This window comes from Asterias amurensis, chromosome 6 (assembly GCF_032118995.1).
Source record: "Asterias amurensis chromosome 6, ASM3211899v1".
In the NCBI taxonomy this organism is placed as follows: Eukaryota; Metazoa; Echinodermata; class Asteroidea; order Forcipulatida; family Asteriidae; genus Asterias; species Asterias amurensis.
Window position 1 is genome coordinate 8024864 of NC_092653.1, and position 13228 is coordinate 8038091.

At 37.4% G+C, this 13228-nt stretch overlaps 2 protein-coding genes across 3 annotated transcripts in view; one reads left to right on the forward strand and one right to left on the reverse strand.

Annotated features, from left to right (window-relative positions):
• The window catches only part of LOC139939189 (LIM domain kinase 1-like), a 76121-nt gene extending 67287 nt beyond the window's left edge, over positions 1 to 8834 (forward strand). For both annotated transcript variants that reach the window (XM_071934966.1, XM_071934965.1), the window contains 2 exons: positions 555 to 765; positions 2509 to 8834. In XM_071934966.1, coding sequence (XP_071791067.1) covers positions 555 to 765; positions 2509 to 2671 — 374 coding nt within the window. In that variant the 3' untranslated portion in view covers positions 2672 to 8834. The remainder of the gene's footprint in view (positions 1 to 554; positions 766 to 2508) is intronic.
• Positions 8835 to 8888: 54 nt separating this feature from the next.
• Positions 8889 to 13221, reverse strand: LOC139939190 (pseudouridylate synthase RPUSD4, mitochondrial-like). Its single transcript, XM_071934967.1, has 5 exons — positions 12663 to 13221; positions 12000 to 12143; positions 11127 to 11618; positions 10432 to 10529; positions 8889 to 9313 (listed from the first exon to the last, which is right to left on the reverse strand). Exons 1-5 carry the CDS (start codon positions 13171 to 13173, stop codon positions 9125 to 9127), a joined length of 1434 nt encoding a protein of 477 aa, XP_071791068.1. The 5' UTR covers positions 13174 to 13221; the 3' UTR covers positions 8889 to 9124.
• Between the last annotated feature and the right edge of the window lie 7 nt (positions 13222 to 13228).

Consider the following 13228-nt stretch of genomic DNA (forward strand, 5'->3'; position numbering starts at 1 on the left):
ATTGGTCAATACGCAATGGGGCGGAGCTTAGTGGATCAGTCTATTGCTGTGGTGCCCTGGGCTTTTGCTGTGGTACCCTTTCTATGAAAATACAAATTTTAAATTTTCCTCATAAAAGTGACCCATACCAGAGGAAAAGTGCCGTACCCCCCTTCAAGAATTAAACTGTAGGTCATGGTGTTAGTTTGGATTGGTGCAAATAAGGAAATTATGAATCTTAAAATACTATTTTAGGCACATTTTGAAAAAAATAAAATAAAATGTGTGTTGATTTGGGTATCTAAAACCTTTCAACAACCTTTTTAGATACCCAAACAAATTTTTGGTTTGTCATTTGTCATCTGTCGATACACTTGTCTTAAGCCAATAATCTTTTGAAGCACTCCTCATTGGCTGATTTCTCAAATACTTCTCCTCACCAACCAATCACAAACCAACAGTTCTATGATACACTCCTCCTTATTGGCTGATATCTCACCAAACCAATAATCATATAAAACACTTCTCCCCATTGGCTGATTTCTCACCTACATCTCCTCACCGACCAATCACAGGCAAAGCCTACGATGAGCGAGTAGACGTCTTCTCTTTCGGTATCATCATGTGTGAGCTGATTGGTCGAGTCAGCGCTAATCCCGACCACCTCCCGAGGACGATGCAGTTCGGACTCAATGTCGCCCTCTTCAAGGAGCAGTATTGTGACGGCTGCCCGGTGCGTCTTCTGGACATCGCCACCAAGTGTTGTGAAATAGAGCCAGAGAAAAGGTTGGTCAGAATTAACTTTTTCAGAGCCTGCTTTCGGGGTTCATTTTGAACCTAAAATGCCCAGCTTTTTCAAATTGTGTACAATAAAGTCTTTCTCACCAAACAAATGTATCTTGCTGGTTTGTGTTGCATTGGTACATGCCAGAGTCAATGTTATTTTATTGCCAATTAACCTCTACTGACCTTAATTTTTACATTATTTTGTAATGATGTAAATGGGTTAGCTCATGCCCCCTCTCTTTAAAGTGTTTCTGGTTAATTGTACTTTTTATCGGCTTTTGGTTAACTGATTCTGTGGTATTCAATCATGGTTCATTTTGTGCTGTCATTGCATTGCCACGTTACATATCTATATTTGATTTCTTTTTCATATGCATTTGAATTTTATGTATTTAATTTATATATTTTTTTATGTATATTTTTGTTTATATATATTTGTAAATATTATTAGCTGTAAAAACTCTCTTAATTCGGCCTCTGGCTGCGATGACGTTTTTATCAACAAACCATTTCAATTTCAATAAACATTCAAAATAAAATCTACTGCCATGAAAAGTAAACATAAAATATGGTGTCCAAAGGTACAAAACAATTGTATGCAAAAATCGCACTTAAGCTACACTTGGGCTTACAAAATTAGAATCCCATGTCTCAAACTGAAGTGCTGAATTTTGAAATAATTTGCAGGGGTCGAAATTAAGTGTATTTCCATGGTAGTCAGCAGGGCTAGTGACCAATAATTGTTAGTAGCCCTGATTAGATTTTGGTAGCCCAAAAGCCACGTTATGTCATGGTCACAGCTCAAACTTTACAATACACCAATAACATAGTTCTTTATTGTTTGTGATGATGATTTTTGCAATATTATTCAACTAGCCCGTCGGGCTATCAAACTGGAAAAATCAGTAGCCCGGATGTAAATCTGGCAGTCCCGGGCTAGCGGGCTAGTGGCAATTTCGACCCCTGATTTGTCTCCTGAAGATAATCACAGCGTACTGATCGAAGCGTTGAGTTGTTATAACCACCAGTTCTTTTTAGAACCACCACTACTTAAAGTCACCTGGAAGAGGTATTTGTCAAAATAAAGCTTTTGTCACTTAAATAATGTGTTTTGATGAGTAGAATATGAATAAACAGTTAACTAAGGTTCTAAAAATTTAGTTTCCATTTTATTAACAAATTTAAAAGTAAGCCCGACCCGAGAGGGGGCTGTTCGTGACGTCAATCGAGGCGCGATATTTGAAGCACGACGGCTCAAAGTGTTTGCTGCACAGCGCTGGAAAAGACGTCGGACCGGACCACCAGCAATACACAAGCAGCAATACACCTGGTCGACATTGCCGGAAAAATGCAAAAAATAAACCTTTTTTCGAAACGTACAAACTCACGACTAGGACTTGCATGTACTTGCACGTACGTGTGTTTGATGTTCGATCGAGACACATTCTGCCTCGATTGACGTCACAAAAGGGGTAGGCGAAGTCACCCCCAAACAACTTTATCTATTTTTTAAACATATAAATCGTTACAAACAGTTACTTAAAAAAAAATTCCATTGTTCATTAACATATACTCTAATGTTTGAAGGAAAAAAAAATTCTATTTAAAGGTGACTTTAAACTACCATTTTCTCAAAGTGTTTCCGCAAATCTCTCGTAGTTTTACTTCTATTAGCAAAGTTTCAAATCCTCAAATAATTATTGATGTCCTTTTTCCCATTTTTGTTTTAATCTGATGTTCCAGGCCGGATTTTAACGACCTACAAGCCTGGCTCAAGTCTCTCTCACTGAAGGTAGAAACCAACGGCATCCAAAATGGAACAATACGGACAATATCCATCCCTGTTTCCACAACGGCGACGTCATCAACAACAACACCAGCTGATAATCTACCTGCCAGTGACTGAAAGCTTGTCGTCACTAAAGATAAATAGACACGACGCAGCTTTTTTGTGTATACAGATTTCCGCCCACTTCCAGCTTTGAATCTTGAGAGAGTATCTTGAGAGAGTTTAATCTCAAACACTGATAAGATCTTCTTGGTATTACTGTCTTCTCAAGTTTCTTCAAAATATAACTACTTCGGCAGTGAAGCCGAGAAATTCTTCACTAATAAGAAAGCGCTTCGGTTAGAGAGTTTGAAGATTTCTGCACCACATCGTTACTAAAACTACAGCTCGTCTACCAGAGGAAGTTTTTCTACAGGACTCGTGACACTCGTCTACATTTTAAGACACCTCATCAAGTGTTCACCATTTTTTTCTTGAGATCCCGAGAATGTCATTATAACGGGTCTCAGATCATTTGTGTAACCGTCTTTTGTCAAGGTCTGCATGGATAAGAAAGTGCTTCATTAAGGAAGCTGAGGATTTTTTTCTCCTTCACCGCAGCATTATTAAAAGTCACCTCGAGATTCAAATTTCTGCTCCTTCCAAGTCTTTGAATCCATAGAAAAATAGTTTCAAAATTACTTGGTCAGCAAGGCCTAGACTTTGCTTGCCCAAAAGAATATCACTCCCTAAGTATTCTCACAAGCACTTACTCTTAGAATCCAAAGGTTTTAAGCAATAACATTTTGTCGGTAATTTGTACTAGGACCTAAATATTAAACCATCTGCAGTGGTCAGATACACATACACTGTGGTACCCCACAACACTGCCAGCCATATCATTGTAAAGTTGCAACATGAATACCTAAATTCTAACCCCCCCCCCCCCCCCCCCCTCTCCATTCAAATCCCCAAGACTTCTCAAATTTTTCAAGAAATACTCATATTTTTGTGCCTAATCACAATGACATTATGACAATCTACATTTATACTACATCCCACATTGCTTACAGTAACAAAGTCTTTCCTGACCGAAAACTTCTCTGGAAGTTTCTCTTTTCAAAGCCAAAGATGTCCGAATGGTTTTATACTTCTCATGTTCTTTAGTGTTAAAGCAGTTGCTCACGTTTAACCAAAGTGCACACTGCATGTAAATAACACGATTTGAAATGCTTGTACTTACTTTTGTGAGTTATACATAACACTCTGAGTAATGAATACGCATAAATACTCTGCAAAACTCCCTAGTGTTGATTTGCACTCTGGTATTGGAGAGTTCATTCCCTCTCACTGTCGGACAATTTATTTAGACTTCATCCACAGAATGCTAGATGCCCTATGCCAGATGACATTGAAATATTATGTGGTGAATGTGCATTAGAATCTACCCTCTTACTATCTGAATATTTAAAGACACTGGACACTATTGGTAATTGTCAAAGACCAGTATTCTCACTTGGTGTATCTCAACATATGCACAAAATAACAAACCTGTGAAAATTTGAGCTCAATTGGTCGTGGAAGTTGTGAGATAATAATGGAAGAAAAAACACCCTTGTCACACAAAGTTGTGTGGTTTCAGATGGTTGCTTTCGGGACCTCAAAATCTAATTCTGAGGTCTCAAAATCAAATTCAAACATTTAAGTGGAAAATACTTTTTCTTCGAAAACTACGTAAGTTCAGAGGGAGCCGTTTCTCACAATGTTTTATACTATCAACAGCTCTCCATTGCTTGTTACCAAGCAAGTTTTTATTCTAAAAAATTATTTTGAGTAATTACCAATCGTGTCCACTGCCCTTACTGTTGCCCACTGTGTTTTTGAATGATATAGATAAACTATAGTCAAAGATTATACCAACTAGCACAATACTATTATGTACTGAATATATAAAATGTGCACACAATGATGAAGAATGAGACTTTTCAGCCGTAGCCAGTGGAGCCATTCATTCAGAAACGACTTTACTTTAGGTTAGAAAGGCTTATAAAACTGTCTGGCCCCAATTTGTTATAATAAAAGTCACTGTTAAACAGTGCTTGTGAACACGTGAAACTTGATGAAGATGCAGCCTTGCCCCAATTTCATAGTCGCTGCTTTAAGCACAACAAAGTAGCTAAGCACAACAAAACTATGCTTACCACTTTAAGGTTACCAGTCAAAGTACCATGTCACATTATATCACCTGTGACTGGTATCCTGCTTGGTTTTGATGTAAGCAGCTCTATGATATCGGGACTTGATAATCGTTCAGTTCCACAGGCTTGAGTGTATACTTTAAAAAAAATCTGTAATCTAGCTGAAAGATATGAAACTGAATTTTCTAAGAGATATTTTTATATTAAAGACATGTATTGGAAACTGGATTTTTTCACAATTGCTGAACATATCATATTTTTCCCACTTTGTAAAGAACTGTTTTTACCGGATAGTTGATTGTCCCGATACCTGGTATGGAATTCAGTGTAAATAAGAGAGGTTGGGGGGGTAAATCTCAGATTTTCATGACTTTGTTTATTGACTGGTTAAAGAGAAAAGATGGAAGTTACAAGCAATAAAGTCAAACACAATGTTTCAGATGTCAGTCTCAAGGTTTAAAGATCTGCTCTCTTTTTTTTTTTTTGAGGGGGAGGGGAAGCTATGTATTTTTTCTTTTCTTTTTTCTCTTTTAGCTCAAAGATTAGTACATTCTTCTATTTAGGATAGATATTCAAAATTATTGAACCAGTATTTGAAAACTTGTTCATGGTTATTATACAATTTTTTTTTTTAAATGTCTGGCTGTTGAGGAAATAAATGGCTGAAAAATTGTAACTAATTCAATTAAGTTCTAGGCAGTGAGCAAAGCACTTTACTTTGGGGGGGGGGGGGCATGAATAGTTCGCAAGGCACTAACCTCTCACCACCGGACTGTGGCCGTGGGTTGAATCCCAGCTAAGGCCATATGTCAGCAGAGTTGTGTGTTGGTCATCATGAGGTAAAATGGCAAAACCAAATAATTTGTTCACATGCAGTTGTTGCATTAAAAAAAAGAATGACAGTAAATTACTCTGAAATAGCATTAAGAGGCCATAGACAAGCTTTTCTGGGCGGAAAAATGGTTCCCTCTAGTGTCATTTAGAGCTTAGCGAATATGTGATTATTTAAAATTGATTGAAATCTTTTATTTGTATCAAATTAATTGTTAAGTACCTTAAATAGTTTCTAATTTTATTTAAAAGATAAGTATATATTTTAATTTTCATTTTTTCAGGTAAAATGATGAATTTGAATCTTTCATTTTTGGTGCCAATCTTGTAATTTTATTTCAAGTAACTATAAAGTATTTAATTTATTGGAGTAGAGATATCCCACACAAGCAACTCAGAATCTTCTGTCATGTTCTTTCTGTTTAGCCATATTTGTAAATTTGTTCATATAGAATATAAGTATGTTAATTTTCTTTTTGCAGTCTTCCAATCTGTTTCTGCATATCTAATCATTTCAATGCACTTTAGTACATAAATATATTTGCTTATGTTATATTATGAAAATTGAGAAAAACCCCTTATCTCTTTAGAGACCTTAGCGGCCGCAAACAGCTTGCATAATCGCAGCCACAAGTAGCTCACATCAAAATGCACACAGCGGCCGCATATATGGCTTGCATAAAAATATCTGTAGTGGCTGCAGTGAGTGGCTTCAAAATGCCCTTAGCGGCCGCATATGGCTTGCATCAAAATGCCCATAGTGGCTACAAATGGCTTACTTCTAAATGCATGTAGTGGCCACAAATGGCTTGCATAAAAATATCCATAGTGGCTGCAAGCGGCTTGTATCAAAATGCCTGTAGTCACTGCAAATGGCTTGCATCTAAATGCCTGTAGTGCCTACAAATGGCTTGCATCAAAATGCTCATAGTGGCTACAAGCGGCTTGCATAAAAATATCCATAGTGGCTGCAAGCAGCTTGCATAAAAATATCCATAGTGGCTGCAAGCGGCTTGTATCAAAATGCCTGTAGTCGCTACAAATGGCTTGCATGTGGTGCCGAATATTATAACAAACATGAATGGTCTTTAAAGTGTTATAATTTTACTTAATTTTTAAAGTGCAAAAGTAGCCAGTTTTTGAATGCATCGAGGACACAATTATTGGAAACTTTTACAAAGTAATATAAGAGTGTTACAAGAAAATCTTTTTTTGCCATCATATCTAAAATTCCATATGAATGTCTTTCTTGTTTGACGCATTGATTAAACCAATCCAATTACTGCTAACGAAGCTGTGTTTGACTCGGATGAAGGCAAGAGTATAGATATTTGGGTATAAATAAAAAAAACGGTTGATGTTTTTTGTAAAATTGTACATTATTGAAGAAAGTAACAAATGTAAAAAAATGTGTACAAATTTTTGGTTTTTATAAGAACAAATTTTGCGATTACTTAATGTTAAGACCGGAGTGTTGGTTTTGGACGCCTTTTTTCTTTGTCAGAAGAAACTCACATTATAAGGGCTCTTATTTTTTTTTTTGGGGGGGGGTCAAAAAGAATCCAGGTCATGTTAAAATACAAGAATGTATTGCATCAAAATGCAATAATAATAATAACCAATGCGCTACAAACGCCGCAGATAACAGTTTTAATGTAAGCGAGATTCAGGATGTTGAACCCAAATAACATCTCACACCACATCATCTCATCTCGTTTTGCTCTTAATATCTAAGCCTTTTCGGGGAAAACCAAATTTAACAAAATTAATGACAACTCTCTCTTTATAAATGCAAAAAGGCCAAATCATAAGTTAAGTTTTAAAGGCCTTATTTAATATTAACAAGCGTGTGCCATCTTTACTGCTTTTCAATTGTTGCTCATTTTATAAGTAAGATTTTTTGAAGTAAAAATTTAACCAAGCTATTTGTATGAATTTTGATCTGAAAGTTTTGTATATGTATTTTTTGTTTTATTATATAAAAATGCGCTTTAAAATTTCTTCTTAATTAAGCAAACCTGAAGTTTGTGCAATAGGTGTTATACTTAAATTTGATGAAATAAAGATGATTCAATTTTTTATTAATTTCATGAAAAAAAAATGTTATACAATTTATAAAATATAGTTCAATGGTTGTAAACTACTCAATGCACTTTCTATGTTCTTCATTTGAAAAGGCGTTTATTCACACAAGTACAAGCCCTTGGTCGGATTCTACAAAGACTTGTCTTATCTTATCTAAGGACTAGCCTTAAGTTTGTAATAACTCCTTAAGAATCCTAGGACAAGTCCACAGTTAGGCCATCTTTGTGAAATCGACTCCTGGCTCTTCTCGGAGCCAACACTCCTCCAGATGTAATGGACCGATTCTTTCAGCCAAGCCCCTCCATTACCTAATCTCCACACCCAATGGTCATAGACATTCAAATCTATGAGCAATATTTACCAATCTGTTGCAGTTTTGATATTTTCATTGCATAATTCAGCTGCTCTGGCTCAATGATTGAGAGGCAGGGACTTGACTGCCAGACCACATTTCAAACAGCTGCTTAAGCACAAAAAAAATGCCTAACAATTTTCTGCTGAGCAGAAATGAGCAGGTGGATACCAGTTACAAATTGTACACCTGACAATTTTGCTTAGCTACTTGTTGTGTTTAAAGATGCTATGTCAGATTTTTGGCCCCAAACATTAAAAAATTGATTTTTTTGAGTGAATGGTATTTCAAAGAGTATCACCCACTCTAATGAAAAATTGTTTAACTTTTACTTTTAATGGTCAGGAACCATGACAAAAATTAAAAATGTTTCTTATAAAACACAGAAGAATTGGTCATGTGATATATTGTCGGGATCCCGACAAAAACTAATTTTGAGCACTTTATTTCACTGCTACTAACAATTGGCGGACTTTTTCGAGCAATGGCTCAAATGAAAGCTTGTAACTTTCTCGACCCTACATCAAAATACCTATTGAATTTTTAATCAAAATTTTTGGGTCAAATCGGCCAAAAATCTGACACAGCATCTTTAAGCATCTCTCCTGAAATTTGGCCCTGCTGTTTCTATGCAGTGCCATGAAGGGGTGTGGCTGAATTGGGATCGATCTATGAAGGAGATCCCCACCCCTCCCCCCAAGCCAAAACCCTGCTAGAGTATAATGTATAGATTGTAAAAATCTGTAGAGTAGAAATGTAAAGTAATGTAATTAGACAACTCTGACTCTAACTTTGGAAAATAAAAACAGCTGAATCAAAATCAACATTGAAAATACTTGTTTATTGATATTTCTTTTTATCGCTTATCTTTACATAGTTACTTCTGTTTGGTTTTAATTTATGTATTTCCTGCATTGACGGAAAATACATTTTTGGGCTGCACATAAAGCACTGAGTAAATATGCATGTGCTGTGCTTATTTTTATATCAGACTCAAGTAATAAAGAGTTCTAAGCAGTTATAGCACAGTGTCATGCAGCAGGGAAGACAAAATACATGACATTGATTCAAACACTCCCCTCTACTGATTCTGACACCACAACTTGCTTGCTAAACCAGTCAGCTTTAAGGAAAGCTCAGTTTGAGCCGCTTCATGTTTTGTACAAAGAATTTGGGCACCGTGGTAGAAACGAAGACATTGCGACCGTTGAGAAATTCTGGCAGCATGATCTCCCTGGCATGGAGATGCATGGGAACTGTACGTGCCTTTGCCTGCCGGATGCCCAGACACTGAAGCATGTCCATTGGTAGGTGCTGAAATGAAATAAATACACAAACAGGAAGTTAATTTTGTTGAAGCGATGGAAATGGAACAAAATCTAACAATGAATTGTTTTCTTAAAGACAATGGACACTATTGGTAATTGTCAAAATCCAGTCTTCTGCAGAACCCAGTACACTTACATTAAAAGAAAGTTTTTATCAATATGTTTACCTTGTAATGCCACATTATTCAGCTTCAAGCTGCCAGTTGGTTTTTTAATAAAAATAAATGAATGATTTAAAGTGTTCGCCTTGGTGTTTTGGCCATGGCTGCAGAGTTTGCGCAGCGCCTTGTAAACCCTAACAAGGTACTTAAAGACAGTGGACACTATTGGTAATTGTCAAAGACCAGTCTTCTGACTTGGTGTATCTTAACATATGCATAAAATAACAAACCTGTGAAAATTTCAGCTCGAATGGTCATCGGAGTTGCGAGATAACTATGAAAGAAAAAAACACCCATGTCACACGAAGTTGTGTGCTTTCAGATGCTTGATTTCGAGACCTCAAATTCTAAAGAGGTCTCCAAATCAAATTCGTGGAAAATTACTTCTTTCTCGAAAACTACGTCACTTCAGAGGGAGCCGTTTCTCACAATGTTTTATACTATCAACCTCTCCCCGTTACTCATTACCAAGTGAGGTTTTATGCTGATAATTATTTTGAGTAATTACCAGTAGTGTCCACTGCCCATACCCAAACCAATCAAAGTGTTCCTCAACAATGGAACCGAACCTACTAAAAAAAAAGGAACCAAAACTAATCCAAAAAGTACACTGTTGTTGACAAACAATGGAACCAAACCTAACAAGTAAACTGTTTGTCTCCTGAAACTGCCTAGCCTAAAGGTAAACTGTTGTCTTCGAACAATGGAACCAAAACTGTTGTCTTCCAACAAAGCAACAAGCCTAACAGTAAACTGTTGCTTCCCCAACAATGGAACCAAACCTAACTAACTGTAAACTCATTCAGAGATTATCATTACATGGTGTGACCACAACCTTTACTACAACTGTAAACAGTTATCTTCTAACAATGTAACCAAACCCAAACTGTTTGTTCCTGGACAGTTTGACCAAACCAAGTTAATATCAAGAGCATAAATTTACCTGAGGTGCTAGTTTATTGTGATGGGAGTATTTGTGGTCTCCAAGCACTGGACATCCCATCCCTAATGCCATGTGAACTCGAATCTGGTGCTTGACACCTGAAAAAATGAAAACAAGAAAAGTTTGAGATAAAATCATGAAAGCGTGTATTTTTGTCAATTGTAAAGAAATGTTTCTTTCGTTGTAAAATTCTTATAGCAGCATCCAGTCAGTGGCTCAGTGCACTGACATTGTGGAACAATCTCCCTCTTTACATTTGTCAGGCATCATCTCTTGAATCCTTCAAAGCCATGTTAAAAACTCACTTGCTTTTATGATAAGTTACTGCAGTGCTTATCTTTTTTCTTTGTCATTTTGTACAGCGCTTTAAAACCTTTGTAAATGGCACTTTTTTTTAACATCATCATAATGTGATGATCCTTTTATTGTTTTTACTTTTGGATCAAGGTTTTGTTCAATCTACCAGACTGTGTGGTCGGGTTGGCGTAGTGGTATTTTCCCGCGCTTTCCACAGGACCCCATTCGAATCACGCAAGGCCACTACGTGGATTGGGTTTTCAGTCCCTACCTTAGTGTTTTTCCCCGGTATATTTCTTGGTGTATTCCTCCTTGGATTCACAACCAGAATCATGAAATGGAATAAAATGAAGGAAAAAAATGATTTAAATGATTCCTTTGTACACATAGTCCCTTACCAGTTTCTGGATTAACTTCCACCAGCGCTGCACTTCCATTTTCGCTCACCACACGGAAATTTGTCACAGCGGTCGTACCCTTCCCTCTGCCAAACTTCCCCATATCCTTGTAGACTGCGCCAATGTCCGGCCTGATGCCCATTCGGTGGAAACTGCCGACATCAACCTCTGCCATCGGAATGTCGATCACACCATCCTTAGGATCTGGTACTCCAACGGTCACCACCCAGTACTTCTTCACCACCTCGTGCCGAATGAACATCTGATGGAGGTGGCGAGCCATTTCCTCGGTCTTTGCCAGGAGCATGACGCCTGTCGTTTCTTTGTCTAGGCGGTGGACAGGGTAGAGTCTAAGGTCGGGGTCCGTCCTCTTGGCTGCACCTCTGATGAGCTTCTTGGCTATGACGGGGAGGAGGGAGTCGATGCTGTGCACTACACCAGGACCGCCGTGGGATGGAAGTCCATACGGTTTATCTATGGCAATAAGGTCCCCTGAGAGAAAACAAATAACAAATACACCACAGAAACTTGTTAGTATCTTACATTATGTGCAATATTTATAATAAATCTCAATTTAGGTAAAAGATGATGAAACAAACTACAAATTAATGACCATAAGTTGTAAAGATTAATTTGTACACCTTTAAAAAATAATTGCAAAATTACTGAAAAATTAATATCATCAAAAACAGGATCCGTTTAATTTTCTTAAACGGCCGAGACCCATGTTGCATTCAAACAAATTATAATGTATAATATTTATAAGAGTAGACCCAGGTAGGGCTCTGTACTAATTTTGTTTTATTTTGACATTTGCAATGTTTTTAAATGAGTACAGTTACTGGGTCTAATACAAGAGTAGTTCTCACTGACCCTCATTGTATATGATGCTGCGATACAAGATTGAGGCAACAGTGTCGACATCAAGCTTTCTTAAATCCTGGACCTGGTTCCATAGGGTTCTGAATCCTTGGCTGTCAAGGCCTTTGCTTCGTTGAAGATTATCCTGTTCTACAACTGGATATAGTTAGAAAATACCAAACATAATTTAAATAATCGTTAGAGTTAGATTGTTGAAAAAACTTAAACAACTTTCACAGGCTCGGACATCCTTTTTCAATATATCTAACGTTTTGCTACTTCTAGTAACTAAGGCTCTCCTGTGAGCCGGGGGAGCCTTGTTTCCAGAAGTAACATTTTGCCAGCTGCAGTTATTTAGTTTAAATTCAAATTGATTAATTCTGGCAAAAGCCAAGGATTCTCAAAAAAGGAAAATTAACCACTATACTATCTAGACAAGAACCCAATGCATATATAGAGAGAAGACTGGGAAGAAAGTTCCAGTTTTAGGTGGGGGAAAACCACAGAGAGCTATTCCAAGGAAAACCCACAGAATAAATCTTGGAAAATCTTCACTCATCGGGTAGAAACTAAAAACCCAAACATCCCCGGTAAATTGTGCCAATCAATTCTATACCAGACAAATTGGATCGGCACTGTGGCTTGGTTTAGAGCTGCTGCTGCAGTATAACTCACCATCTTCCTTGTCCGCATGACTTTTGGATGCAGTTTTTATTTTCTCCTCCCCCTTCTTCTCGACATTCTTCCTCTTCAGAATCAGGTCTTGTCTTATTTTTGTTGCCAAATGTTTTGCTGTGTTAGTCTGAGTACTATCTAGCTGCAATGATTCTCTTTCCTGTCTTTTTCTAAATGAATCATTCGCACTGGTGGAGTTTCCATGAATCCTTACACTGTTGGTTATTTCACCATCGACAAAGTCCGATGTCTCGTTCACGGAGGTTGCAGTGGTGCCGTCCCTCGCTTTCGATTGTCGGGTGGCATAATTCCCGTGCGTAGGTCTAGAGTTGTCAAGTGCTCTCGGATTCTGTAAGCAGATTTTGCAACCAAAAGTTCTCACTTGATATTGGGAAGTAAGATCTTTAGTATGCCGTTCATTTTGGCGACACAATCGTTGGGAAATGTCAACATTTCGAGATTTAGCGTTACACAAAAGTCGACACGATACACGAGCCATGGGCGCCGCCATGTTGAATCCTGTAAAAATAGAGACAGGTTCACACGTGTTTATATCCAGCTAACAT